This window comes from Lonchura striata, chromosome 7 (genome assembly GCF_046129695.1).
Source record: "Lonchura striata isolate bLonStr1 chromosome 7, bLonStr1.mat, whole genome shotgun sequence".
Taxonomy (NCBI): domain Eukaryota; kingdom Metazoa; phylum Chordata; class Aves; order Passeriformes; family Estrildidae; genus Lonchura; species Lonchura striata.
This window is the reverse complement of record NC_134609.1, coordinates 15,149,471-15,176,511: the sequence shown is the minus strand read 5'-3', so window position 1 is coordinate 15,176,511 and position 27,041 is coordinate 15,149,471. Positions and strand designations below refer to the sequence as shown.

At 40.3% G+C, this 27,041-nt stretch overlaps 1 protein-coding gene across 1 annotated transcript in view; it reads right to left on the bottom strand.

Moving 5' to 3' along the window:
- Nucleotides 1–732: 732 nt before the first annotated feature.
- WDFY4 (WDFY family member 4) overlaps nt 733–27,041 on the bottom strand; it is a 118,266-nt gene continuing 91,957 nt past the window's right edge. Inside the window, exons 52-62 of the mRNA XM_031505246.1 lie at nt 22,297–22,450; nt 20,616–20,707; nt 15,275–15,487; nt 14,614–14,761; nt 14,011–14,168; nt 12,283–12,441; nt 8,272–8,451; nt 5,207–5,389; nt 4,489–4,576; nt 2,191–2,302; nt 733–1,219 (exon numbers count right to left, since the gene is read on the bottom strand). Coding sequence (XP_031361106.1) covers nt 1,153–1,219; nt 2,191–2,302; nt 4,489–4,576; nt 5,207–5,389; nt 8,272–8,451; nt 12,283–12,441; nt 14,011–14,168; nt 14,614–14,761; nt 15,275–15,487; nt 20,616–20,707; nt 22,297–22,450 — 1,554 coding nt within the window. The 3' untranslated portion in view covers nt 733–1,152. The remainder of the gene's footprint in view (nt 1,220–2,190; nt 2,303–4,488; nt 4,577–5,206; nt 5,390–8,271; nt 8,452–12,282; nt 12,442–14,010; nt 14,169–14,613; nt 14,762–15,274; nt 15,488–20,615; nt 20,708–22,296; nt 22,451–27,041) is intronic.

Sequence of the window (27,041 nt, the reverse complement as noted above, 5' to 3'; positions counted from 1 at the left end):
TATGAACAAAAGAGCTTTTATGCCGATAATGTCCTTCTTGTTTCTCCTGGCACACCTGTGACCCGGTCTGGATGTTCAGGATGCTGCTCTGCCTGTGTGACTGCTCAGCCTTTCTGTACATGAGGTAAAGTATTCAATCTCTTCACCAGGTCAAGGAGGAGCAGAAGGGAGAGGGAGTTCTCAATTTAGCTCCTTTCAATTATGCTAAAATGTTAAAGAGGCTGATTTTTCACAGTTTTTCCATCCCCACTAAGGACACAAATGGCACTTGAATTTATTACACTATAGTCTCAGCCTTCATTTACTACAAATACTCACTTTTACCATAAAGGGAGATAGTGGAGGTAAATCCTGAAGTATTGTCTAATATACTGAACTTCCAGAGAGTATAAGGACAAGGTTAGAAAGAAGAGAGAGAAGAAGGAAAATGAATTAATATGTTGATCAGCCATGCCAGATCTTTCTCCTCACCTATTGCATTCATTTTGTCTGCCTTATTATACAGAAAAAGTCACAGATAGGAAGAATTGCACCATAAGACATGTTCACAGTGCAGCTGGATAAAGTCACCTGTGTCAGGCTGGGAATTCCCAACTTCACTTTGCAAACAAAATAGCTTTTCAAAAGGCATGCATACATTTTAATGCAAATTCAGGGAGAAGTAAAGAGTAAGAATGGAGATATTAATATTCTTGCATGTCAGTAAAGAACAAAAATACTGGGACATACTCATTTGCCTGTTTGAAGCCCAAGTATTTTTTATGTTATGATATTAAAAATACAATATGTATGTTAAGCTACACTGCTCTGTGGCATAATCAAGGCCGTTTTATTTGCTAAATAATATTTGTGAACTACAATGCATTATGTCAAATTCAGTATCTAGAATAACATTTTAAATACAAAAGTTTTCCCAAGACAAATAGTACAAAAATCTTGTTGTCTATGTGCATATCTGTCAGTTTCTCTCACAACTTTGGGGTCCAGTGTCCAATTTAAATTATGCTTGACTGCAGGCTCAGTCCAACAACTCCCTTAAGATTTAGTCCCCAACCAGAGGATTCCAGTTTCTCTGCTTGTCTCATGCTCTGAAGGGTAATTTTTCTCTCCATCCAAAGGGTTGAAAAACCAAGAAATCTTGGCTATTTCTTCCTACCCATCCACAGACCAGCAGCAGAGTCTTCCCCAGTCATCACCAACTAGAAGCTTTGAGGAATTTCTTGAGAAAGAAAGAAAAAGACAAAGAAAACCATGTTTAAGAAGACACAAATAGGATCAAGGCTTTTCCTGTATGTGCAGCAATTAGGAGGATGCAATATTCAGGGGTGCACATTATTTTTAACGTTAAAATTGAAGACCCATATTAGAGAATATTCAGAGTTTTGGTACTTCAAAGATTGAACTTAGAACTGGATCCAAAATTTCCTGGAATTCAGTGGGTGAGTTGGGGACAACTTAACCAGATCTTACCCTTCTCTGAGATTCTATGAATGTTAAATAATCTGCTGTCCAGATTCAGCATTCAGACTTGTTAGCACAGTATCCTGGCTTCAGCCAATGCAATCTCTGCTGCATGCAGTGCCACCAACACTAATGAAACTAATCCTCACCCCAAATGTTCCCCCCTCCAATGCACACCAACATCACACCAACTGCTCCAAAGCTGAGCATGCAGAACACAGGAACGTTTTATATACTGTCAAAATTTCAACACTTTCACAGAAGGAGTCAGTAAGTGTATTGTAGTACATCATAACATTCTGGAGTAGGAGATAAAAATAAATATTATGGGCCAGATGACTGCAGGAGGGGCATGAGTAAACTAAAATACTGCTGGCTGTGCAAACTGAGAGGAGTTGAATGACAAAGTTGTCCTTTGGCCAAAAACTTCCTATTCACATTTTAAGGAGGTAGTATCTCCAGCAACTCCTAAGATAGGAGTTATTTCTATGTTGCAGAGAAGGTGTAGCTGCTACTAAGTTTTACAACTATTCTGGCCAAAACCTGCTATTGCTCCTGGCTTGTTGGGGGAATGACTCCCCGAACATCATTCATTAATGCACCTAGCCAGGCCAGCTCCTTGAAGGGCTGCTTTTGGCTACAAGAGGTCTGACTGAGCCTAAGAAGTCCCAAACCAAATGAACAGCAGGAGCCCAGCCCCAGGGCCCCTCTGCTGGGTAGTGGCCCTACCTGGACACGGCCAGCGCCGTCACCGCCGGGCTCGTCCTGCTCGCCTTGCCAGTCAGGGCAACACTGGGATTCAGTTCCCGACAGAGAACAAGATGTTTTCCACACTTGTTACCTGTTGTGTGGTTTAAAAATAAATATTTAGAAAGCGTCTAGGGGGCAGCATGGATGAGATTGTTATTATTTACGGTCAGCAAGTTGTTAAGTTGAAAACAAATATATTTAATCTTGGCCTGTGCTGTTGCAAAATAGGCCCATCCCAATTTAATTTGTGGCTATGATAGTTACATGTGCTGACGTGCGGTGGTATCAATTGTGTGCTAAATTGGATTTGTGTATTATTGCTTTCTAAATTGCATGCCTAGTTCAGCAAAATTGTTCATCAGTTTTCACTGGCTCTGTGCTTAATAAGATGCCCCACAATACTTTGCTGCCAGGATATAATACAGCCCATAATTGCCTAGTAAAAAGAAATTACATAAAGCCTTGTTATTATCAACTTATCTAAATCTGCTCATAACACAACCAATAATTAAATGCTGTGGACATTTCACATACACACATACATACGCACACCTAACAACATAACTCAATCACGGTTACTCTGGTCTTTCTAATGACTGTGTTTTGTATTAATTTTATTTTCTTTAATGCACAGAATGAGATGTGGGAATATTTGGTCATTTAAAATAATTCTGTAGTCATCTGAATAGGTTAAGGGAATATGACCCTACTTTGATTATACCTTTCAAATCTTTATTAAAGAATACTGTTCCTGTATCCATTTGAAAACACACAGCCTTATGTTTATGTGCAAACAGGTGTTGTCCCTACACATCACTGGATACCTGGGATCTTTTATGGTCCTCTTGGAAAAAAAACCACAAGAATCTTCTGCTGTGCTCCCATGGATGGCTTTTAAGTCCTCATTTAGAAAACTGCTTAAGATATATATTTTACAAATAGCTAAAATATCAATCTCTTCAAAAACATGCATATGGAATTATGCCTGGAAAGACCTGCTATGGGAAGTTATAGACAAGAACTTCAGAATTTTTTAAATTAAAGGAGACTTTTCTATAGGTAAAGAAAATCCACAAAATGACTGCAGAATACCACAGGGATTTTGGAAAGAATGTTAAGTTTTTGGTTTGACTTATTGGCAAAACAATCTTTGATTAGAGATGAGAACAGAAACAAAGTTACCACAGCCAGATTATCTCACATCTGGCATCTCAGGTGTTTTTATACCCTTCCTAGAAGCATCTGGCTCTGGATACTCTGAGGCAGGACAAAAGGTTTGATAAGCATCTGGTTAGGCCATTAAACATACAGAGGCATGTTGGAAATATTTTCACATAGCAATCTAAGCAATGCTGATGCCAAGTTCCATGAGCAGCACTTCTGAAGATCTCTGTGGAAATGCCCAATTACTGTATAATATCTCTTTTTTTTTGCAGATGTTACATCTATAGCTCTATGTTTATGCAAATTTCATGCCTAAAATTGAAGTAACAGAGAATGTCTGTAATGAGGACCACAGCAAATAAGTGGAGCAAATTATGTATAATAACACCACAATTCCTTTCTCTTAGAGAAAGCGCTGGGAAAAGAAGAGAGCTGTGCTATTTAGGATGTGCCTTTAAAGATTTCTGACAGGTTTCAGCTCCTGTATTTGTTAGAACAGAGAAGTGAGCTTGCGTTGTTTTAGTTCCAGTCAGCACCATAGTCCCACCATCTCATTAACCTCAGCTCTGTGAGCACTCCATGGTATCAGCTTCAGCTGCACACAGCCTTGAATAAACTAGGGTGTGCTGCTGGCTTCCCACCAGTTTGAAGGACCTCTGACTTCTTTTAAGGTGGAAAAGACAACAAACTTCTCCGCTCCATCCCAGAGCAGGATCTGCCACTGCCCATTCTGATGTGATGCCAAGATACTTTAGCACAGGCCATCAGCAGAGCTGCCAAGGCAGTGGACTTTCTGGAGCCAGGCTATTTCCAGCATTGGTTTCATAGGTTCATGCAGAAAGGTGGCTGCCTGGGGCTGACAGAACCCATGGGGCAGCCTGTGAAAAAGCCTTCAGCTTCATCCAGGTGTGCCCATGAGGTGGCTGGCTCAGGTGTGCTCTGTCTCCAAGGTGGGGCAGCTGCCACCCACCACTGTTGCTGGTCACACTAAGACTGCACCAGGTGCCCACACCATCTCCCTTTCAGACCATGGTGCTCACACCCCCCCTTCCTCCTCACACCCAAACAAGGCTCGCAGCACTGGGTCACTTCCAGCCCACGCTGTGGTCATACCTGTGCCACCTGGCTCCTCCATCACACCGCTCTGCGCTCTCAGTCCAGCACCGTGCTCTGGGGGATTGCTGTATTTGGTCTTCCACAGCTGTGCCGGGGTGGGGGGAATGGAAAAAGCATGGGTTGTAACAATGAGAGAAAGATTCAGCTCCTGCTTCCCAGCAAGGGAATTGAACTTCTAACACCAGGATTTTGCAGCTGGCTTCCTGTCTGTCACTGTGCTGCAGGGTGTCACACTGGAGGAATGCATGCAGAGAGCTGGGGGGGTTGCAAGGCTGACACACTATTGAAAATCGCAGTAACCCAAGAAGTTCACCTACCATACTGAAGACAGAATTCTTACTAATTCTTACTAATGAGAATTCAGCAGTGAATTCTTACTAATGAGAAAGTAGGACTTAATATATTGAGCTGTGAACTCTCAGAAACTGTATTCAGACATGTTTCTGAGGAGTAATAGAATTTCTGCTTTCAGAATCACCCCAGAATAGACAGCACATTTTCAAAATTCTCCATGTATGGCAAGAAGTCCTCTTGTCAGGAGGATAGAAATTAATAGGAAGCCACTATTTTACTTTGATTTTCATTTTCTGCCCTCTGTTGCACTGTTAAGTGCCATGGGCTTTTAGTAGCTCTGTCCCTCCATTTAGAATAAAAAAATCTCTGTCTCTGGTTTACAATGAATCAGGATTCCTTTTCCTCTCTCCCATCCACCTACCCTCACCACTCCATCTGTGCTTCCTGTGATGATGATGCTGCGTGTGTCCCAGTCCATCACTTCAGCAAAGCAGCAGCAAACGATGTGGCAGGTGGGGCTGCAGGCAGTGCTGGTGCTTGCAAGAAGCTGCCCATTGACTGTCCACAGGTACAGGCAAGACCCCGCACAAGAGACAATGTCACCCTGGAACAGAGCAACAGGCAGTGTCTCAAAGTCCTACACTCATCCTCCTCGTAACTTTTAAATGCTGATTAGAAATTGCTGAATTGCTCTGCTGTAAATCCTGACCATTGTTTTTATACTAGGCAGATGATACAAACCAGACCAAGTAAAAATTACATTTTTTTTTCCCATGAAAAATTCTGACACCTTTACATCACAGAAACCTGAAAAAACTCTCTCAGGTTTAGGAAGATCATGCAGAAACAAAGGGGTTTTTCACATTTTTAAATGAAAATATTTAATGGAATGTTCCCTTTCTGTTTTCCATAAAATCCAGGGTTTTAGTAAAAAAAAGCAGAGTGACAGTCTGACCCAGCCACCATCAAGGATAGGGGCTGTGCACAAGCACTGCCTAGCACAGATTCTGGGCCAGAACAAGTGCTCTTACGAGTTTTACAAATAAGCATTCCCTGAAACAAGGACGTGGTGTTCACCTGCTTAGCTACGAAGCCTTTGGTGATTTCACAATCCTCCTCTGCCCCTCACAGGGAGCTCACTGTCATGGCATTTCTACAGCGTGCTCTGCACTTGACCAATGCCCAGCTCTGCACCTGGTGACCTGCACTCGTGATGCAGAAAACATCCTTTACATGGCACCTCTCCCCTCCGTTCCATGCAGGCGCAGCCTTACCAGAGGCTGCTGATAAGGAGCAAATACACAGGTAAGTCCTTAGGGAAACACAAAGAACCAAGAGCCAATGCTGCAATTGTAAATGATCTAATCAAAAGTGCATTTTGTTCAAGTTATTAGTTGAAGTTCTACATGACTTTTCTACTCTTGATCCGTTCTAAGAATCAGCTAAATAGAACCTTGTCAGCAAAGTCATCTGATTCTGAGAAAGGACAGTGTGCCCTTAAATTAGCAGCATGCATCTGGTTTAAGTCAACTAACACCTTAGTTCACCCCTGCCTCATTTGGGGCCATGGCTCTTCACACTGCTGGGCAGAATTCTGGAGATAAAAAATGATAGCATGTTCAAAACAGAGCTGCCAATAATTCAAGAGATTAAATTTCAGCTAACTTATCTGCATGAGAGTACATGATGTCCAGACATTTGGCAATAATCTACAATGCTTTTCAGGTCTGGATCAGGGATTTAAAACTAACTGAAATAATTAGTTACAGCACACTTTTAAAATTCTCCTCAGTTCATGAACTTTTTGGGACAGTTCTTATTTTGTGTCTATGCTACACAAATACCATGAGGTTTGGATCTATAGATGGAACTTATAGATGCTCAAGCAACTCCAACAATGACATAATGAACAGCTGTATAGGGTTCTTATTTCAGTGAAATTTTATTTCCTTCAAAACTTTGCTTTGAACCATTCTGAATTTTTCAGGAAAAAACCCTTGCTACCAATCATGTAATTTTGTGTCAATCAAAGCACTGTAGTACAGTGTAAACACTTTGTTTCTTGTAGCTTTACATAAATATATAGAGAAGAATTAAACAAAAATTACATTTCAGACTTAAGTGTTATGTTTTGCTAACATCAAAAATAATTTTTTCATCCACAAAATATGGACCTTTTAATTTTTTTCCTTCATGCTTCAGTCATACTTTTCTAAGACTTTTCCTCTATTAAATGAACCTTTTGAATTACTATTATCCAAACAGCTTAACCATTTGCACTCCAGTAAAGTGGAGATCTGTCATTTGGATCAGTCACCAGACTGTTCCTGGCACAGACTGTCTCATTTTTGGATGGTTCCAGGAGAGCAGATACTGACTGAAAAGGCTGCTGTACTGGCTGGTACAGAATGCAGAAAGCTCTGTCCCCTTGGGATCTCAATCAGCTCTGTGTCAGCCCTCCCCTTAATTTCTGAATGCTTGGCACTGCTTCAGCTCACTTCCAAGGGACCACCAAGATTCTCTGAACTGGCCTGCTGAGGCCACTGCCCACTTTACACTAACCAGGACTGCTAGGACTGGGGGCTGAGCTGGCACTGAACAGACAACTTAATTCCCACCCTCAAATTGCTAGCCATCAGACTGCATGGTTAATAAAGCTCTGATATGAGATGACTGTTTTGGCACAGACCAAGTAGAGAATATCTGCCTGGTTTCTTACTGCTATGAATTCAATTTTGCTTTTGTACAATATCCAGTACTGGATTCAACCTTGAATTATCTGATCAGCTGAAGCCCTGTTCTAGTATATTAGCAGAGATAAAAGAAACCAAATATGAAAGCAACATTTTTGGGAGGTAAAAGGTTGGGAGAAAAAAATCTCATCCAGAGTGTTTACAGTAAAATCCAATACAGAATATTTTCCTATCAACATGCCCGTAATTCTGGCCAGGCACACATCTCAAAAGATTTATACCCACTGCTGTCAGGAGCTCTCCCTGCACCTGGAAGTAGAAAGTAAAGGAAAAAGGCAGCATTTTCACTGCAAAGGTGTAAGGCAGTTGTCACCTGAGCTGGCACACTGCAGTCTAACATGTCTCAGCTGCATGCATGTGCAGCTCAGACGTGACTCTGCTGCAAGAACGGCAGGAGAAATTAATGAAATAACAGGGGCAACAAGGTTATGGGTGAGCCAAATCCAGGAGGTACTAGGGTGATACTTCATGCTCCAGAAACTAAAAGTTGTTTAATCCTGCTATCTGTCTATCCACAGATGCTTCTTAGCTACTTAGCTACTCAGTCTAAGATGTTGCTTTAAGTGCTCGCCTCTCATCATTAAGAACACTATTAGCAATCTCAGTAGAAAGAAAAAAAAAAAATCAATGTATCAGACTCTCAGGATGTTTTTATGTTGGGAAAAGCACCCATTACATTATCATGAAATGTTCATGGATGCATCAGAAGAAAGATGATAAATGAAGATCTTACTGTTGAATTGTTGATGGCAAGAGAACGGAGGCTTTCCTGGTGGGCAGGAAGCTGGTTTATGAACGTCAGCCGGTTCAGGTCCCAGATGATGCAGGTTCTGTCATCGGATCCACTCACAAAGATGCTGTAGGCTACAGATGCAGCAAGGCAGGTCACTGCCTGAGTGTGTCCATACAAAGCCTGGTGGGGAAAAACCAACCAATAAACCGCAGCAGATGGTGGGTGATTTACTAGGGAACCACGGTCCTACCTCATTTGCTCAGTAAGAACAAGCAACCTAGTCATTCTCTGGAGAACTGAAGAGGGAATGAGGGGGAAATACCAAAGGATATTACAGAGAAGCATCCTTGTCCTCAACTCATAGCTGAAGAAAGCTGAGGGTTCAAGAGATTATATGACTTGCCCGAATTACACAGTGATTCAGGTCCCTTGGCCTACTCTTCAGACTCTAAGACAGTGCTTTGGACTCAGCAAGAAAATAAAATAATTTTTCACTTCAGTCCATGCAGTTTTAACTAAATTTATTCTTGGAAATTTCTCAATATTTAATTTTTTTTTTTTAAATACAATTTATCAAGATGTAATTTAGTAACCTTCTGATTCTCATCTTTCTGTGTATGTAAACAAGTATTAATAAATTTCTAATACTAGCATTTAGGGATAATTATTTTTTTAAAGTCATGTAGGAATTCCTTTCCCTTTCATCTTTACACAACATTCTTTTTTGTTCTTATTTTATAGGTTCAGAGACATAAGGAGTGTCCAGTTAAACTCAGCCTTATTTAAACAGTTTCTTTAAAAAATAAACAATATTTAGGCACTTTAACAGCACAGATAGAAAGCATGGATTGAAGTATGCTGCTAACAGTTGTTTTATGCAGCATTCTCAAGTGACAGCAGTGTACACGTCTGCTACATAATCACAGCAAATGACAGTAAAACCTGTAGTGCAACAGATAAAGTCCTTCACAGCTTTCCCAAAAAGCCTTTCATGGCTCATTTTTTAGCTGCCTTACTGTGAAAAATCAGACCCACCAGTTTCATTTTTTTTTTGATTTTCAAAGGAAATGCCTATTGCTTGCTGGCTTTCTTTAGCACATTATTAGCACATTTCTAGATTATGTCTCAGTTCATCTTGAGGCAGGGTAGCCACATGTACCAGATGGCTTTTCTGGACACATTTCACCCTCTTTTCCAGCACATGACTGTGAGACTGAACTCTTGCTAGCTGACATGTGCTGCCACTTGCCAAGGTCACCAGGACAGCAGCAATCAAACATCAATGTCCTGGTAGAGAAACTGAGCTGCAGCAGGCTCTGTAGTACTGAAGGTGACCCACAATTGTGTGGGATGACTTTCAGCTTGGGACTTATTCCATTCACAAGAACCGTCAGCTGTAAATACTGGTACAAAATAGGGTCTTTAACTGTGGTTTTCAGAAGTCAGAAACACTCTTACCTAAGCATGGGAAAGAAGGCTCAGTGATAGCTTTGGACTGGCTGTGGAACATTGTTTTTACAAAGGACTGGGCATAATCAAGAGCCCATACTTGAGAACTGTGCAAGACTGCTGCAAAAAAGGGCTGGTACAAGGGCTCAAATTTTCCTCTCCTTTCTCCAAATCATAAAAGAAAACATATCCAGTGTGAAAGCATCCAAACAGATGCCAATCCAATCAAGCCAAGCTAAGCTCCTACACAAGTTTCACTAAAACATTTTTTTTCTCTTTTATTTTAACCCATGAAGATCCTACTTGACTGTGAAACACTTTAAATACAAGCTGGGTGTGGAAGAGATGGATAGACCTGCACAAAATTACATTATCAGCTTCAACCCAGCTCAAGAAAAAAATTCTCATGCTTTTGGCTCCCTACATCTTTTCATTATCAGTCTGCAAAGACTGACAGATTTTTCCTTAATGGGTAATATCCAGCAGCATATTTGCATAAAGATCTTGAGGCCTATCTCCAAGGTATTTTAACAAATATCAAAGGACAAAAAAGATGGCCAGCTCCACTGCAAGAATGTTTAGTCCATGAAAACTTATAGCAAGTTTGACCATCCAATTTAAGTGGCTGACAAGGACACAGAAACACTACAGACATGCTCCACACCTTGCTGAGAGGTCTGTGAGGCAGACAGCACACCTTGCTCAAGTGTTTCATTTGGATCAGAAATTCTGGCAACTGGATCGCACAGATCCCTCTGCTAGTAAATTGCATGGATCAATACTGAGGCAATTATGCTCAGTCTTTAGTGTTCCACAAACTGTGGAAGCAGATCCCACTAGAGAGGTAAAAGCTACTTTTTCTGCAGAAATATAGTTTCTGTACTTTACTGCATTCCAAACCAGAATGTGTCAGTCCCATGAGACAGCTGTAAGTGAATAGCATCCACTTTATAGCACGTAAGCTGTTCTTAAGCAAAGCTCACTCTCTCAGGAATTTTTTTTGTTCAGCAGAAAAAGCAGCCACCATGAAACAGTGAATTACATGAAAGCAGAAGGTAATTCACTGGAAGACATTTAGAACCATAGTTCAAGTTTACATCCAGTCCAGACAGTCATAAAAGGGAAAAAAAACAACAAACCTCTGCTGGCAAAGTAAAGGAAAAAATACAAAATTTGTCATTGCATGATCTCATACCACTTTGTGGATTTTGGGTAATACCAAATTAATCACAATGGAACACATCAGCAAAGCTGATTTCAGATTGTTAAAGAGAAAGACATTATAAAGCATATAAAAGACAGCCTCTTTGGTTGCCTGAAACTCAGACTGATCCCCTAACTGGTATTGTTTAGAGGCTGATGAAAATTATTGCTTATGCTTTTCTCTACTGCTAGTTCTCCCATTTCTACGTTCATGTCTTCCTTTGGAATAATAATCAGCTGGATTAAAAGGTCATTAGATCTTGTCTCATATTTCTGTCTTCTAAAGCATTAAACATCATAAATCTCAAAAGAGAGGCTGCTCTAAAACAGTTTTCCCTGCTAATTTCAATATAAAATCCAACAGGAATTTCTGTCAAATGAAGATCTAAATCCTCTCTGGCATTCCAGCAGACAGTGAAGTTTTTACTTCATTTAATGACAAAAATAATAAAATATATTTTGGCTTAAGGTAGGAAGAGCACTGAAATATCATCTGAATACCCCTCCAGAACAAACAAATAGAAGAAGCTTCTAACACTTGGAGACCTTGGTGATCAATGAACCCTTTGTCTGCCTAAAAATAACAGCGCTTTTTAATCAAGAGTATCTTCATTGCTTTAGGGAAGAAGGGCCTCATGCTACCTTCCAGGTATCATAGTAGTGTACTCTAGTTTTACTTGTAAAGCTGAGAACTCACCATAGTTGAACCACAGAAATCTTGCATGAGAATTCAATTTTGTAAATGAAATAGTATGTATACAGGTGGTTGGTGACTATAGATGAGCTCTACATCAACAACCACTTCAAGGCTTTGGATAATGAGGACAAAAACTATAGTGTTCTTATTGGATGCATCCCTCCCTCACAGAGTGACAGATAAACCTCTAACGTTCTGAATTCAGGCTGAGAAAAAAGAATCAAGAACTTTGCCTGGCTGAGGCTTCATCTCCACCAGCAAAGTTTGCAGGATGTTTTAGAGATCCTGCCCATTGTTGTAGCAGCCCAGAACAAATTATAAGCATCTCCAGGTGATACTTGTTTTTGAAAATAACCCAAGGGCTGCACTTCAAGAGAGGAAAATATGCCTTATCTTCATTATTTCTTTTATCATGATGAACTTTGAAAATGCTACTAAAGGGAAAAAATCCACCAAGTGGCACTCATAGCTATGAGCTGTTGGTATAAGGCATATTATCAGCTCTTGCCCTGATACAGGCTGTCACATGATACTGCTTATTACTGTTTTTTTCCTGCCTTCTTATTTAACAAAGGTGCTTCTTCTGACAATCATCTGAAAGATAAAAACCTTGTCTTCTGGGTTTAACCAAGTTCCCATAGCAGAAAAGCCACAGTACTTACCTGTCTCAGGTTTAGATGTTTCACTTTGTCCTTGACCAGGGAGAATTCCCAGACACACACAACTGAGCTGGTTCCAGATGTGATTATGGTAGTTGCTGAAGGACACACTGCACAGAGGCACTTTCCCCAGTCTGCCATGCACTCAAATGTAGTCACATTCTGTACAAGACAGCATCTTTAAGACAAATTCTCATCTGGTGATACCATGTATTTATTATTATCAAATGGCAGATGTAATCTTTTAAAACTGACCCTCCTTATTTTAAATCTAAGAAAGAAAATCTCATCATAACCAGACTCTGTGAGCACAGCTGTGAACATATGGACCTGCACAGGCTGTGGCTGTATGCAGCTGTGCCATCTTTCAGGGACCAAACAGGAATGCTGAACAAAGCTCAGTATCTCATGTCTTAGGAGATCTGTGTCCTGATTCCTTTAGTGCCACACTACCTACACAACTTCAGGAAAGCTCATTCTGTCAAACATATTGTAGAAGGCAAACATTCCATGTAGATTAAAAAGAAGTCTCAGGTTGTGATGTCCACTGCCAACAAAGCTCTTGCCAGGCTCTGCGACCCTCCCTTATTTGGATTGCAAAGCCAAAAGACAAGCACTAAATTCCATTCTGTGCTCTGTTAGCAGCACCCAAATCAGTCTAAAGCAGTGTCACGTCTATTACACACTGCTACTATAACAGCACAAGCATCCTCCTGCACATTCTGCATCAGCTCTCCCCCACACAACTGGGACAACACTGGTCGCAATGATTCTGGTGGAGTTGTCTGTGGCAGGGGTTTTGTACAGCTACAAACAGACAGAACAAACTTTTACCTGCTTACAGCAAGGACTAAAGTTTCTTATAAGCTCATTTCACTGGCACTGTTGACCCAGAGAAAATTCAAGTTGGACTCCCAACTATTACTCACAATGACTGTGTAATCACACTCAGCATTGCTCAGCATCACCCTAAGTTTTGAAGTGACAAACTGAGTAATTGATGCCTGCAGCAACACTATGAACTGCTAAGCACTGATTTTATTGGAAAGGGAGCAGAAACTAAAATATATCTCATGGCTTTTTTATTTCCATTGACTTTGGATATGTCTGTAAAAACATATTGCCACTTGCACAAATATCTGAGTCAGTATCTTGCTGAATTACATGTTATGATATTCTGGTAACTAAGCTAACTCAGAATTCTTTGCATAACATTGTCCCAGATACATCCAAAAATCAGTGTATTTATGGCAGAGGAAGAAATGAGATCTGCCAAGGGCCCTAACAAGCAGTGTGATGATATAGACCATTTATTTTTAACAGCAAAGAAGTAAGAGTATTAACTTCATTATTTCGAATGAATGCACTGGGCTATGCTGGAGCCAGAGGGGAATTGACAGATGGTTCTGTCTTAATTCCAGCAGAAATTTCTGCACAATGAAATTTCTAATCAGTGACCAGGAGACCTTGTGTTGTCCTTACAACCCATGGACAACACAATCACTGGATGGAAATCTTGAGATAATTTAGAGGCATATGCCATGTTTTTGAGAGGTTTAAAATCATTTTACACTATCTTGGATATCCAACTTGAGATTCCTCAAGAAGGTTGACTGTGAGAAAGTCCTGTATAGCATCCTCTGAAATCAGCTCTCCAACAGCATCTGAAATGGGTGCCCGAACCAAAGACCACAACTCATTTCCTCAATTCTTAGAGTTTTTCTTATTTACCTTCTCAGATCCATAGGTCCCAAAGCAGCAGGTGAAGTCCTCAAATCCCCAGCAGAATGTTTTACTCCAAAGAGGAGGAATCAAAATTTTATTTTTTTCAACAGCCAGAATGCCTTTCTCTGTATGAACAATGTGCCCAATAGCTCCCTTGGGATAGTCTGGCAAGACAGAAGAAATATTTAATTCTGTTGGGTTTAGAGCACTTAGGTTAACTTTTCTCCTTGCACAGCTTGTGTGGTGAGACTAGCTAGTCTCTTATCTGGGTTCAGTGCTGTGGCCAGTCCCACAGCAGAAATCCCCTCTGAAGCTGAAATTCCACACGCAATTATGGAAACACTCCTCTCCAGTGGACAGCATAAATGCATGTGGAGAGGGTGACTTTAAAAAAAATTGTTCCAAACTCTACAATAGAAGTTTGAAGAAGTTTTCAGTGCCCACTCCTAATACAAGGATACAAAAATCACAATTGGCAGAAGGGATCTTAGTTTAACCAACTTATACAAAGCTGTGTGACTACTTTTATGATCTTGAAAATCCAGATTCATCTTATCCAAAAATTGTGTACTTGTTAGCTTAGAAAATGGAACACAGCCCTTGCAGCACCTTTTATGGCAACTGGTGTGAGCTTCAGATTTTGCAGACTGCTCACAAAAGGAGGAAGGATTCCACTTGAGTGAAGGAACAGCCCAGTTTCTCTTCCTGCTGCACTTTTCCCCTGAGCATTCCTAGATGGATGTGGTTTTGTGAAGAGCTAGAACAAAGGAATAGCATTGAAAAATAAATCTCTATTTGCAAGATCATGCAGGAAAAATTAAATCCTTAATCACAAACTCCAGGACTACCATACATGAACCTATTAATTAAAATAAAATCTTACACATTCTATGTTCTCATCAGAGTACATCCCTCCCTCAGAGAGACAGAAAGCTAATCCAAACAATTCTGGTCAAGAAAGAAAACACAGGTGAGACTTTGAGCTGGGTTTCAGTTGACTATACCCATTCCCAGAGTAGTGATTACTTGTGTGACTATACTGAAGGAGCAGAACCCAGAGCTGATGCCACAGCTGTATGGCATGCAGCAGGAGCAGCATGGTCTGAAAGTGAGGGTGCATGCTGATGTAGTGCAGAACCTGGAAAAGCCTATAGCTCATCTTTCAGCAAATTTACATCAGATGATGTCTCTGAGTTAAGTCACTGTTATTGGTTTCCTGTAAAAATACTGCAAGATCAAGACGTTCCCGACTCTCATGATAAAGTGGTACCTGCTTTGGTATCTGTCCAAAGTTGCTGATAAATCCCAGGATAGTGCCCTTAATCAGAGGATCTTTAATGTTATTGAGGTCCATCTTGTCTCCATAGAAGTAAGGGTGATAGGTGTTAACTGCCTCCACTGCAGCTGAGCCATGCTGCTTGTGGCCAAAAATAAGGTCTATCCAGCGATGAAGGTGTGCACTGACATAGTCACTTTCCAGTGCCTGAAACCAAAACAAAATTACTTCATTTGCCAGACCGTATCCATTATAAATGCATTACTGCTTTCCAATCCTTGCTGGGGACAAATTCTCTGCAAGTCAATCATCACACTTCAGTTTCTCCAGTACCACCGTTCTCAGCACAACCTCATCAAACAGTAAGAGAGACTAAACTGGAGCCCCACAGGAAAGAGAAGGACAGAGTGCCACATATTTGACTTAACAGACACCAGGAGCAATATCCTCAGAGACAACACAGGTAGGTGCCACAAAGCAAAATTAAAGCATTCTACAGATCTTGACACATGGATTATTAATAGGATCAGAATGAACAATTACCAATGGAGAAGACTGGAAGAGATGCTACAAGGTAATATATCCACCTAAATGTGAGTTCCGTAGAAAGCTCAATGCAATCACAGAGGAAAACTTGGCTTGGAAGACCCAGATAGCAAGTTCATAAGCAGGGGACACAAGTCCAAGCTGAACCTGTGCCCACCACCAGGTTAGCCAGTTTTACCTATGAGGCTTCACTAAATACTACTGCTCCTGCCACCCCCTGCCTCACCAAACTTTTGTGTGTTCCCAAACAGCCTTGCACAAAGATTCAAGCAGCAGTGTCAAACATTATTAAAAGCACTTTCCTATCTCCGAATCATTTGACTGAGTAATCCCTGATGTTCAGTGAAAGGTCTTCCAAGCAGACCAGCCCACCCAAAGCACAGCAGAAATAAACAAACTAATGGGATCCAGAACAATGGCTCATTTCACAGAGCAGACAGTTGCCCAGTGCAGCTGGTGTAAATGACCATGCCCACAGCTATAATGATCACAGGGCAGCTCACAGAACAAGCACAGTGCACAATCTGTCCCTGAACAGACTCAAACTCATTCTTATTAATAAAAGCAGTTAGTCCATGAATTACAAACTGTAAATTTCGATTGGCATTCCTGCCAAAGCAAGACAGCAATTAACAGAGCTGTAACTGTGCAGCCTCTCAGAATTTCACTGAGCACTATGGCAAGCCCAGCCAGGGAGGGAGAACTTGTGGTTTAGGGAGGAAGTAAATACATTTATTTAGTGGACTAGATTCCTAACTTATTAAGCACCAAACAGGAAGCTGTTCAGAGTTTTATGTCAAGAACAATTATTTGCTCTCATATTGTTGAAAGCAATAGTCAGACCTCTGAACAGTGTCAACCTCAATCTGTTTTCTGCACCAAACTCATTGTGAAGCCTTCTAAAAATTGCCACAATAGCAGTAATTAGTACATCCAGCCTTGTGGATATCATCAGAGGAGACAGAAATCCTCATGTTTCAGAATTCAAGATCTCTGACTCTTCACTTCAGGGTTAGACAAAGTCTTTCAGGCAGGTTAATTAAGATTTCCTTCCCCTATGTAGTACCTAGTATCAGCTATGGTTGAAGAGAATATTGCACTGACTGTACAGGAAATCTGATCAGGTCTGGCAAATTATTAAGAACACAAGTCTATAAACATGATCTTTCATTTGCTAAGCTGTTCCTATTTGAGATTTAAATTAATTTATCAGCTGTGCCAATGTTATTAAATAGTACAACCCAGTGGAAGCAGTTCTGTAAACCAATGCTAGAGAGCACCCAGTATCCACATTAAATGCACTCTGGGGTTTTTACTTCCAACTAAATCCAGATTGCTCCTGCAGGCTGAATGCTACCAGCGTCTGCAGCACACAACTGGAGTGCAGCCTTTCTTTCATTTCATCCAAAACAAATCTAGTTCACACAATCTGAGATCATTCTACAGTGACACTAAAACCATGCCATGCAGTGATGACTGTAGTTTGATTTCCAAATTGAACCATTACTCTAAAGCACAAGGCAAAGGCAGATTTCTCCACTGTATCCAGGTGTCTTTGGAGTGCTCACCATTATACAAGCAGTAAGGAGTTCAGTAGTTTACACTCCAAACAACCACAATAGAATAGACAGGATGTCTCCCTGTGTTTTTCTTTAAAGAGCATCAGTGTAAAATTGCAGCATCTTTAAGTCATACATGGCTTTTTTTTCTGCAGCATAGCTGGCAGGGAAGGACAGTGCTGCCTTTCCCATATTTGGGGAACTGGAAAACAGAGACTGAGTACCTTGGAAAGATCACAAGACAGAGCAGCAAAAGTAACCAGACGGCCCCCAAACCTCCATTCCTTCCATGGAGCCACTGAGGAATATGAGGGAACTGTTGCATATTTGACCTCACTGACCAAAACCAATTTGCAGTAGTTAGGAGACAGGGACTCAATTCTTCATTTTAGCAAGCACTGTACTTCCAGCAGCACATCTACAGTGCACATAAAACTTAGATAAGGATCTTCTTCCTCCTAGTAACTGTGGTTATGGGCACTGACAAAAGCTCAGATCTCTCTTCCCTTCCATCACCTTTCAGTGTGAACAGAGCTCTGAGCCTCCAAGTCACTCTCTGCACAGCTTCAGAGATGTGTGTACAGGAAATTAGGCATTTTGGACATGGTTTTTAATCTCTATTGCAGTTGTTTGGAATAAAACCTCTGGCAGATAACTGCATTTTCAAAATGATTGAAGACAAAGTTTTTAGTAGGTTACCCATAACAAGAGTTATTAATTTCAAAATAGGTAAAGCAGCAAGACAGAAATTTAACTTCCTTTAAATATATTTTAGCATTATTTTTCTGACACAGATTTAAAGTGTTCAGGTCATAAATTCAAAATAGAAACAAAAGAGAGCCTCTTAATCTCTTAAATAAAAGATGAAATCTCAATGTATAATCAACAGGCACACTATATAAGCAACAGTCATAATAAAACCAAAAACCAAACAACCAAACAAAACCCCCCCAAAAAACCAAGGCAGAATTACTGCACAAAAAAAAAAAAAAAAAAAAAAAAAAAAAAAAAAAAAAAAAAGTAGGCAAGCACAGGCTCAGATCATATCCATGTTCACTCACGGGAGTAACCTGAGCATTTGTAAATTAAATCAGAGTTGAACTAGCTCGCTCTCATACTCAGTCATTCACAACCAAAGACTTTGTGGCACCAGGAACCTTCCAGTACTGTGGAAACCCAGGGCACTGGGAATATTTCTCTGTCTGCGCTGGGGTGTCCTGACCCCCAGGGGAGCATTGACTTTGACCCTCATTCATGGAGAAAACTTCCAAATCCTCAAGGTAAATTAGAAACCACAAAAGTGTGAAATAGATTGTAGAGATTGTAGAGTAGTGTAATATGTCCCATGGGTGAGAAATTCAGGTTTTAAGATTTTTAGTATGTTATAGATGGATACAAGATGGAGGGTACAGGGTGTTGTCTGGAGTTCCTTTCTTCTTTGTCCTTCTTCTTGGGTTTAGGTGGTATCTTGTAATTGGGCAAAAAAATCTTCTTTGTGAGTCTTTAGGAGTCAGTTATTGGGTTAGAAAGGAAAATAATTTAGGTGCCACTTCTTAATTGGGTAGCTTAGTTTTTGATTAGACTTAAAAGGCCTTGTAACAAGAGATTGTTAGCCATTTTTGTGCTGTTTTTCCTGCACAAAGAATCTGGTGCAGTGTACTGAAGTTTTGATGATAACAATAAACAGAAGCTGAAGACCGAAGTCCAATGTGTCTCTTGTTCCCGACACAGAATTGCTCCAGGAGGGTCTCCCCTGCCAGGGGAGCCCCCAGGAAGCTGCCCAACTTGGGGTCTGCAAACTCACACAGTACCTAAGGCGAGGCCTACAAGAAAGCCAGAGAGGAACTTTTCACAAGGGAATGTAGTGACAGGAAAAAGGGGAATGGCTTTAAACAGAGAGGGTAGATTAGGAAGAGATTGCCCACTGTGAGGGTGCTTAGAATTTAGAATAGGTTGCCCAGAGAAAATTTTGGATGCCCAATTTCTGAAAAATATTCAAGGTCAAGTTGGATGGGGCTTTGAGCAACCTCGTCCAGTGAAAAGTGTCTTTGCCCATAGCAGAAGGGTTGGAGCTAAGAGATCTTTAAGGTCCCTTCCAACCCAAACCATTTTATGATTCTATGAAAGTAATGGGAACTTAGTGGGAGCATTATGGTTGCTGTTAATGGTTTAGAGAACAGTGAAGAAAAGTATTTACAAAATAAGAGTATGACTGGTTTTGTTGGAAAAAAGTAGTTAGGGTAGTAAGGGGGTCAGAGAATTTAAGCCAGCATTTGGAGAAGTCAACAGAGGAGAGGCTTATTTGGAGACAGCAAAATAGAAAAGATGGTTGTATCCACAGGTTTGGATATTATAACCCACAAAGTGATTATTGAGAGAGAAAGTTGAAATCCCAAGGGCAGAACATGCAGAGCACAGGTAAGAAAAACTCACGAGGCAAAAACTGAAGCAACATGATAAACCAGGATGCCTTGAAAGTCATGGGCTGTTTGTTTAGCCCCACCAATGGTAACATAAATTCCTCACAGCTGTACACAGCAACAGTCTGTGTGCACTCACACATGCAGCTCACCCTAAGAAATCTGATGGGGTAATGCAAGAGCACCAGAGAGACTCACACTAAGATATTATGCTGCAAAGTCTGAGTTCAATTCAACAATCTTCATACAGAATTGCAATTGCATTCACTTTTATGTAGCGGATGACATCACATGGAAGACTTTCTAACTATTAATAGATAGCACTAATTGCAGTAAGTCTCAGGACCTTAGAGCTATTTGCTTTCAAATTGCCAAGGCTGACTCCATTAAGGGCAGAGAATTACATTAGGTTTAACCCATCCCAACCCCCAGAAATAAAAAGGAACCTTTAATTCTGGCATGACTTAGAGATGGAAATAAATAATTTAAACAAACAGATTGTTAGCAACAACACAGAACTGTATGCATATAAATTCCTGTGCATTATATTATGTTCTCTTACACTTGTGGGCTGAGATATGTTAATGCCACAAACCTACATGCAATCCACATCTGGTCTGGAAAGTTTTCCTCGATTGAAGGTGAATTGTTAGGCAGAGAAACAGACATGCAAAGTTCAGAGCCAACACAAACTTCACAAAGGCAGGATGCATTCAGATCCAACATTTTCATTTGTGACCCTGGCCTCCAGAGCTTCATTTTCAGTAAGACCAAGACAGCATTTTGTCACCAATCTTTATATTCACTGACCTGTCTGTGTAGAAAAATGAATTTATGGGGGTCCCCATCTGCCCAAGGAGGAAGCTGCACATCTCCCAGCACTGTTCCATCCTGCATGCAGCCTGAAGGAATTACAAAGGGAGAATCCAAAACAAGAATCAGACACACTGAAAATAGGAACAACTTCACTAAAACACTGAAGACAAAGGAAATTTAGGTGATTTTTCCACATGCAGTTTCAGGTTCATCAAATTAGTGCCACAGAAGACTGAAGCAGCAGTGTTCTGGGATTTCTGATCCAGTGATAAACCAGTGAGAAAGTGAGAAGATGTTCTAACACAGTAAAAACATGCATGTCCTCAGCACAAACCATTTTAGTACAGAATGCAAACGCAGAGAAGACAAATGTGTTTGCACAACTTTCTTTTTATACATAATCCTGCAGGCCTTACTGCCAAATATTCCTTCCAAAGCAGCCACTGAGAGGGATTTTGTTCTCAAGTCCTGTGCAACTTGATCCCTTTCAGAAGGTGAGCATATGTTCTTAATTCAGAGCACAGTGTTGTGCAACTGGATGAATTTAAATCTAAATTGAGGTTCAGCTCTGGGACCACAAGTTTTCCATACAATTTAGCAGCTAACAGATTCGGGCCCTTGGCTTTGCCTATTTTAAATTCTTCCTGTATATTTGCTCTCTGCTGGGAAGATTCTGGCACCCTTTGTGTCCCTGCACTCAATTCAGTCTCTGTAGCTTGATTTCAACCAGGCGTTGTTTCTTGGCCTCCTCTAAGGAGGAAACTACCCTAATTCTTTTTTATCTTTCAACAAACTTCTAAGAGATTTTTTTTCTTATTCTTAAATATAAATATAGAACTATAAACATTATTATCTTTTAGCATGCCTCATTTCACTGATACCTTAAATACAACTATAGCTAGACTTCAAAGTGCTAAGTTGCCTTTGCTGTCACAAATTCAGGATGATTCTTCAGGTATTTTTCCTCTGCCTTAATTTTTAACCACTGTCTATTAAAGAAAGCAGCTTCGCAATGCAAATGGTGTGAAAGTCCTGTAAAGTGAAGTGAGTCAGAACTGCCATGCCTATTTCTGAATAGTGGTTTTTTTTGTATTCTCTCTGAGCCTTCATCATGGATGCAGAAAGGTCTAGAGACAGTACTTTCAGAGGGGATTGTGATGCTCTTGAGGACAGGGAAAATATATGAAGTTCATGTGAGTTGTGCAGAACCTTTGAAGATGAGAGTGAGGAGATTTGGAAAATAATCACCTTGTGATCTCGTGCAGAGTAAAGTAAACAAAACCAAAACCACCTTTCACCAACACTATTTAACAATTGACACATCTCTGAAAGAATGATACATTTTCAATAGTTACACAAATATGATGATACAGGCCAAACTTTCAAAAGTAGTCAACTAGATTGGTTATATAAAAGTCCACTTTTGTGTGACAAAACATGTAATTCTTTTGTCCAGAAATTAATTAAGAACTACTTGCTTCTTTTCGTGGGCTAGAAACTTGGTTCTTTTGGCATAATTCAGTTTCAGAAGCTTGTATTCTTGTAGTGTTATTTGAATAAAAATTGATCTCATGCTTAGAAAAGCTCATCCACATAGTCCAGAGACCAGCTCTCAGCATGTGATCTGGATCTTTCCTTTTGGTAGGATGCTGGGAGGAACACTTATAGAACTTACCAAGTTCAAAGTGATTTGCATTAGTTAGGAACTCTGGCAAGTAAAAGAACTCAGGGGTGAGCTCCCTGACGTCACTCATGTTGTCCCTTGATGCTGATTCCCATGTGCTCTTGACACTGTGAAACATCCGGTCTGCAACATCAAAACTCCCACCCTGTGAAATGGAGGCAGACAAAAAGACTTCAGTGTGAGTTTTCTGTTGCATTAAAAGCATCTTAGCCAATTTTGCAATGCCCCTTATCATGATTGATAAGGGGATGTCTCAAAATCTGTCCCAGCTCCATACACTGTCATCTTGCTAGGAGCTCTCTTAGTCCTGATTTGTAGATATGTATGGTGAGAGGAAATAAAGCTCGAGTGTTGGCACAGAGGCAAGCAGGAGCCATCATGGGCAGCTGGAAAATATCCCCATACCCATTTTAATGCTTCTGAAAGCAATTAATTTCTTTTGTCCCAGAGTGATTTGCAAGCAATGGACTACTTCAGTTGTGACCCAAATAGTTGTGAACAATCTCATGTGCAATTCTGTGAAAAAAAATCCTTGGAGAAGGGGAGGTTACCACTGAAGTAACATTAATTAGATCCAGGAAAAAAAGAAAAGCCTAGTGTGCAGGAGTGTGCAGAGATTGGTCATTCTGTATGGGAAGGAAGATAGTATAAAGAGGAGAGAAAAAAATAATTTCTGGGGCCTGAGCTGTAAGTAATGAAGCAATGAGGAGAAAAATTACCTCACATCTTGAGAATATTTGAATAAGTTTAGATTAATGAGAGTCAAACACTAGACAAAAGTGGCCTTAGTATCCCAGGACATCATTCTAAACTAAGGTCTCAAGGGGAAACTAAAATAAAATCACTTACTGCATGAAGGATATATGCCTTCTAATGAAGCCATTTTCCTACAGAATTTCCTAATAGGATTTCAGATACTGTATGCATTTGTGAAAATCCAGGTTTACTTTTATATATGGAACCCTACATGGAGTATGGAAGAATTTAATAACATAAAATTTCTATAATAATGGAAATAACCAAATAAAAATCAGTTTTTAGAGCTCACCTGAATAAGTTTGTCAGAAATACCACACTATTTTAGAGGAAAGCTGACTTTTTAACAGTATTAAAGTGACAGAACTGAATTGTTTCTCAATACCTAATTCAGGTGCTGGCAGCAGTGCTCCCAGGCTAATATTTTGCTCACCCTCAACCATTCAATCCTCAAAGCTGCTTCCCTAGGCAAAAAGAATAAACCAGTGGGATTGTACAGTGAAGACACTAAAACACAGACGAGGTGCAAGAGTCAATCTGTTTAAGATATGAGATGCAGTCAGATTCTGTCTGTGGCTGACCTCTTGGGAAAACAAAACCTTCAGTTAGTTTATTCTCTGCCTGTAGACTGCTGCTTATGCCAGATGAGGAGGATGTTGTACTTCTGCACAGTAACAATCAGCTGAAGTTTTGACTTGCAATCTCTTATACAGGCAAACAACATTTAAGCACTCATGCTGTGAGGATGGGATCTCACTGCCACAGATCAGATGAACCCCAGCAGCAGTTCCCACATGGGTTTCTGATGCTAAGAACAACTGCCCTTTTGGCTCCCCCTGAGTTCTTACACACTTCGATTGCAACTCCTTTAAATCTGCTCTGCTCAGGCTGGCAAATGCAAGTCAAGAAGTAATTTTTGCCATATCTTTTTTTAGGGAGAGAATACCTTCATGGGTAAGTTATCAGAAGACAGTAGTCAATAAATCCCAAGTGCTGAAGTCCAATTCCTTGCTTGTCTTTTGACATAGACTCACACCAAAACTTAACATCCCCTCTTTCCCCTAAGGTGAATTCTGGTCGGGCTTCTGGTCCAGCCTCATCTCTAAATGACAGCATAGTTCTGCTTTAGCTCCTAGTCCTTCTTCCTTGCACCAGTGACAATTGTGAAGCCTTCCCACACCCATTCAAGGGACAGAGTGAAAAAGTGGCTAATCACATGAGCAAGCCTATCTGGAGTTAATCTGATGCACAAGGTCATCTTGCTCTTGATCATTATTAGGCAGGGACCCTTGGAGTCAAATTCAAATTGAAATTAAAACAGAGTAGAAGGAGGACTATAAATAAATCAACAGCTAACAAGTATCTCATTGAAGCATATTAAAGGGCTTTGTATATTTAATCTGCACACAGTGTGCTGTGTCTGGTGGTGATTGATGCTTTTTCATCTTTTTTTGCAGCTTTTATGAGAGCTGGTGGTAATCTCCTGAGAAACAATATGATTTGTAATAAAAAGATTACCTGTATTAAATAAAAATAATATATACATAGGAAATGCTGTTAGCGCGACAAATCTGGTTAAAGATATTACCACCACGAAAAAATGTGATTTTTTCCCTGGCTGTCTAATTCATTTTAGGGAAAAGTAATATCTTTAAAACTTAAGCCTGTATTATTTATAAAGGAAGCAATAACTGATTTTCCCATTTCCTATATTAATAAATTTATTTGCATATATTTATATCAGAATTAATGAGTTTTCTCTCTCTATGAATGCAAAAACTGCACTGAAAGGGAAAAAGAGAATCAAGAATTGCTTTACGCTCTTAGATTGCAAGACAACAAACTCTTATGACTTTTCTACAGCTAGACATAGCAAGTCTGTTTTCTTTCCTTTCAGTAAAGGCCTTATTGTCATCAAAAATACTGGAAAAATATGATTTTTAAAACTACAGTCCAGCAGGGTATATACAAAGCAAGTAAGCAAAATGGTCTCTAGAGAGAAGTCAAACTTCACAAATTAGTAACACTAAGCATCCATCACCTTGGTAGTGCTCAAGACCCAAAGACCTCAGTGTTTCTAAGAGTTGCTTATGAAGGTGCAAAGACTTACAACATGCCCAGAGATGCTAAGAAGTTGTTCCCTGCTGGCAGGGACTGCTCAGAGTCAGTAACACCATGAAAAGTAAAGACCCTGCTCTCTATAGGTAGTTTTGAGATGGAAATGTCAGGAAAAGTCAACTTGATAGCTGAAATCCAAGAGTGGGATAAGACTAAAAGAGGATAAAAGAGCTGAGTTGATCAAAAGCAAATCCCAATATTGAGGGCAGTGCCTTTCCAGTAAAGACACAAAACCATGGAAACTTTACTGCTCTTTTGTGGTGCTGAGACCAATTCTTGAAAAGAATCCCAGGAGGTACCAACCAATACCTGTTTGATAAGCCAGGTTTTCCTTCATTCCAGTAAAATATGCACAGCACATAAAAACTTTTATCTAGAGTAAGATTTCAATACACTTAAAAAAAAGTGAAATAAGGTTTCTCCAATACAGTCCCATTACTGAAGGCAATGCTTCCTCACTTCAATGCTTCTGTGGTCAGGTGCAAATCAACTGTTTGACTTGAGAGACAAAATGTTATACCAACATCAATTCACAGAGAGTGCACCCAAGTTGTTGCATGTCCTTGTCATGTATTCAGACTGTCTATTTGCAGATATAAATGTAGCTTTTTCACTTTTTAAGATGCTGAGAAGCTTTCACAGCTTCCAAAGGCAGCAGCACCCTTCCAAAGCTTAAGTGTGGGAGTTCTCTTTTTGCAACCTGACATTGATTTGATCACAAAGTTCTCAGATCTGCCATTTGCCTGAAAGCATCTCGCAGTTAGCAATTCCTAAGCTACCAGGACCAGGCACCTGGGGGAAATTACATTGAGCTCAGCTGAACATGCACCAACATAAAAACAAAAGAATAAGAACAGAAGGAGTTCAACAGTTTCTTTTAGTGGGTCCACACCCAGAAAAATTTTTGCGTGTTCCAGATCTCAGTAGCCTTTGAAGATAATTATGCTCACAAAACTGCTGGTTACCTGCTGCTCGCACAAACAGCCACAAAGCATCCACTCAGACTGCAAACTCATTATGCATGAAAAGTGTGCCAGGGAGATCCAACAGCCTTTGTTGTTTACAACGAGAAATAACTGCTCCACTGTCATTCATGACTGCAGCTAACATATGGCTCACAGAGTGTGATGGCAACCATTGCCTCAGGTGGTTCACTAACCCATCAGCTACTGCTGGTAACAGCCAATATCATACGGCTTATTACTTAATTAACACAGCATTTATTTGTATTACTTCACTGAAAAAAGACCCAAACTGCAACAGCAAAGCACTTGGAAAGCTGCAGGAGACATGGCTATCCCAAAGTATGCATACAGCAGTCTCCAAGTGTGGAATATTCTGGCCAAGCTATCTTCCTGTATTTCTCCACAAGGATAGGTACATTTCAGCAAGATACTGTTGAAGAAATACAGAAGGATTTAAAAAATACCTTGGAGGATTGGTCCTCCTGGTAGACCCCATTATAACACAACACATTACAGAAAAGAGGATAACAGCTCTCTGCTACAGCCCAAGTGTATTTGTTTGAGCATTACCAACTGCCTGCTGAAAAGGGCAATCAGGAAATTTGGTGCCTGTATATGCTGGGCAGATAGGAAAGGTACACACAACATTCAATTTCCATAAATTCAATTCTATGGTGAAAGCCAGCTTGGTACTGTATAAACAGTAATAAGTTCAGAACAAGATTACACAAAATATTCCTTCTGGAGCATTGGATGAAATTCCATCCCACTTCTTCAGGAAGTTGATCCTACAATCCCTATAATTTCATATCTGCTAGAACCTATATGTCCTCGCCTGGCCCAGGGATGCTCTTTATGCCACCACAGCAAGCTCCTGGTACTTGCCAATAGCCACAT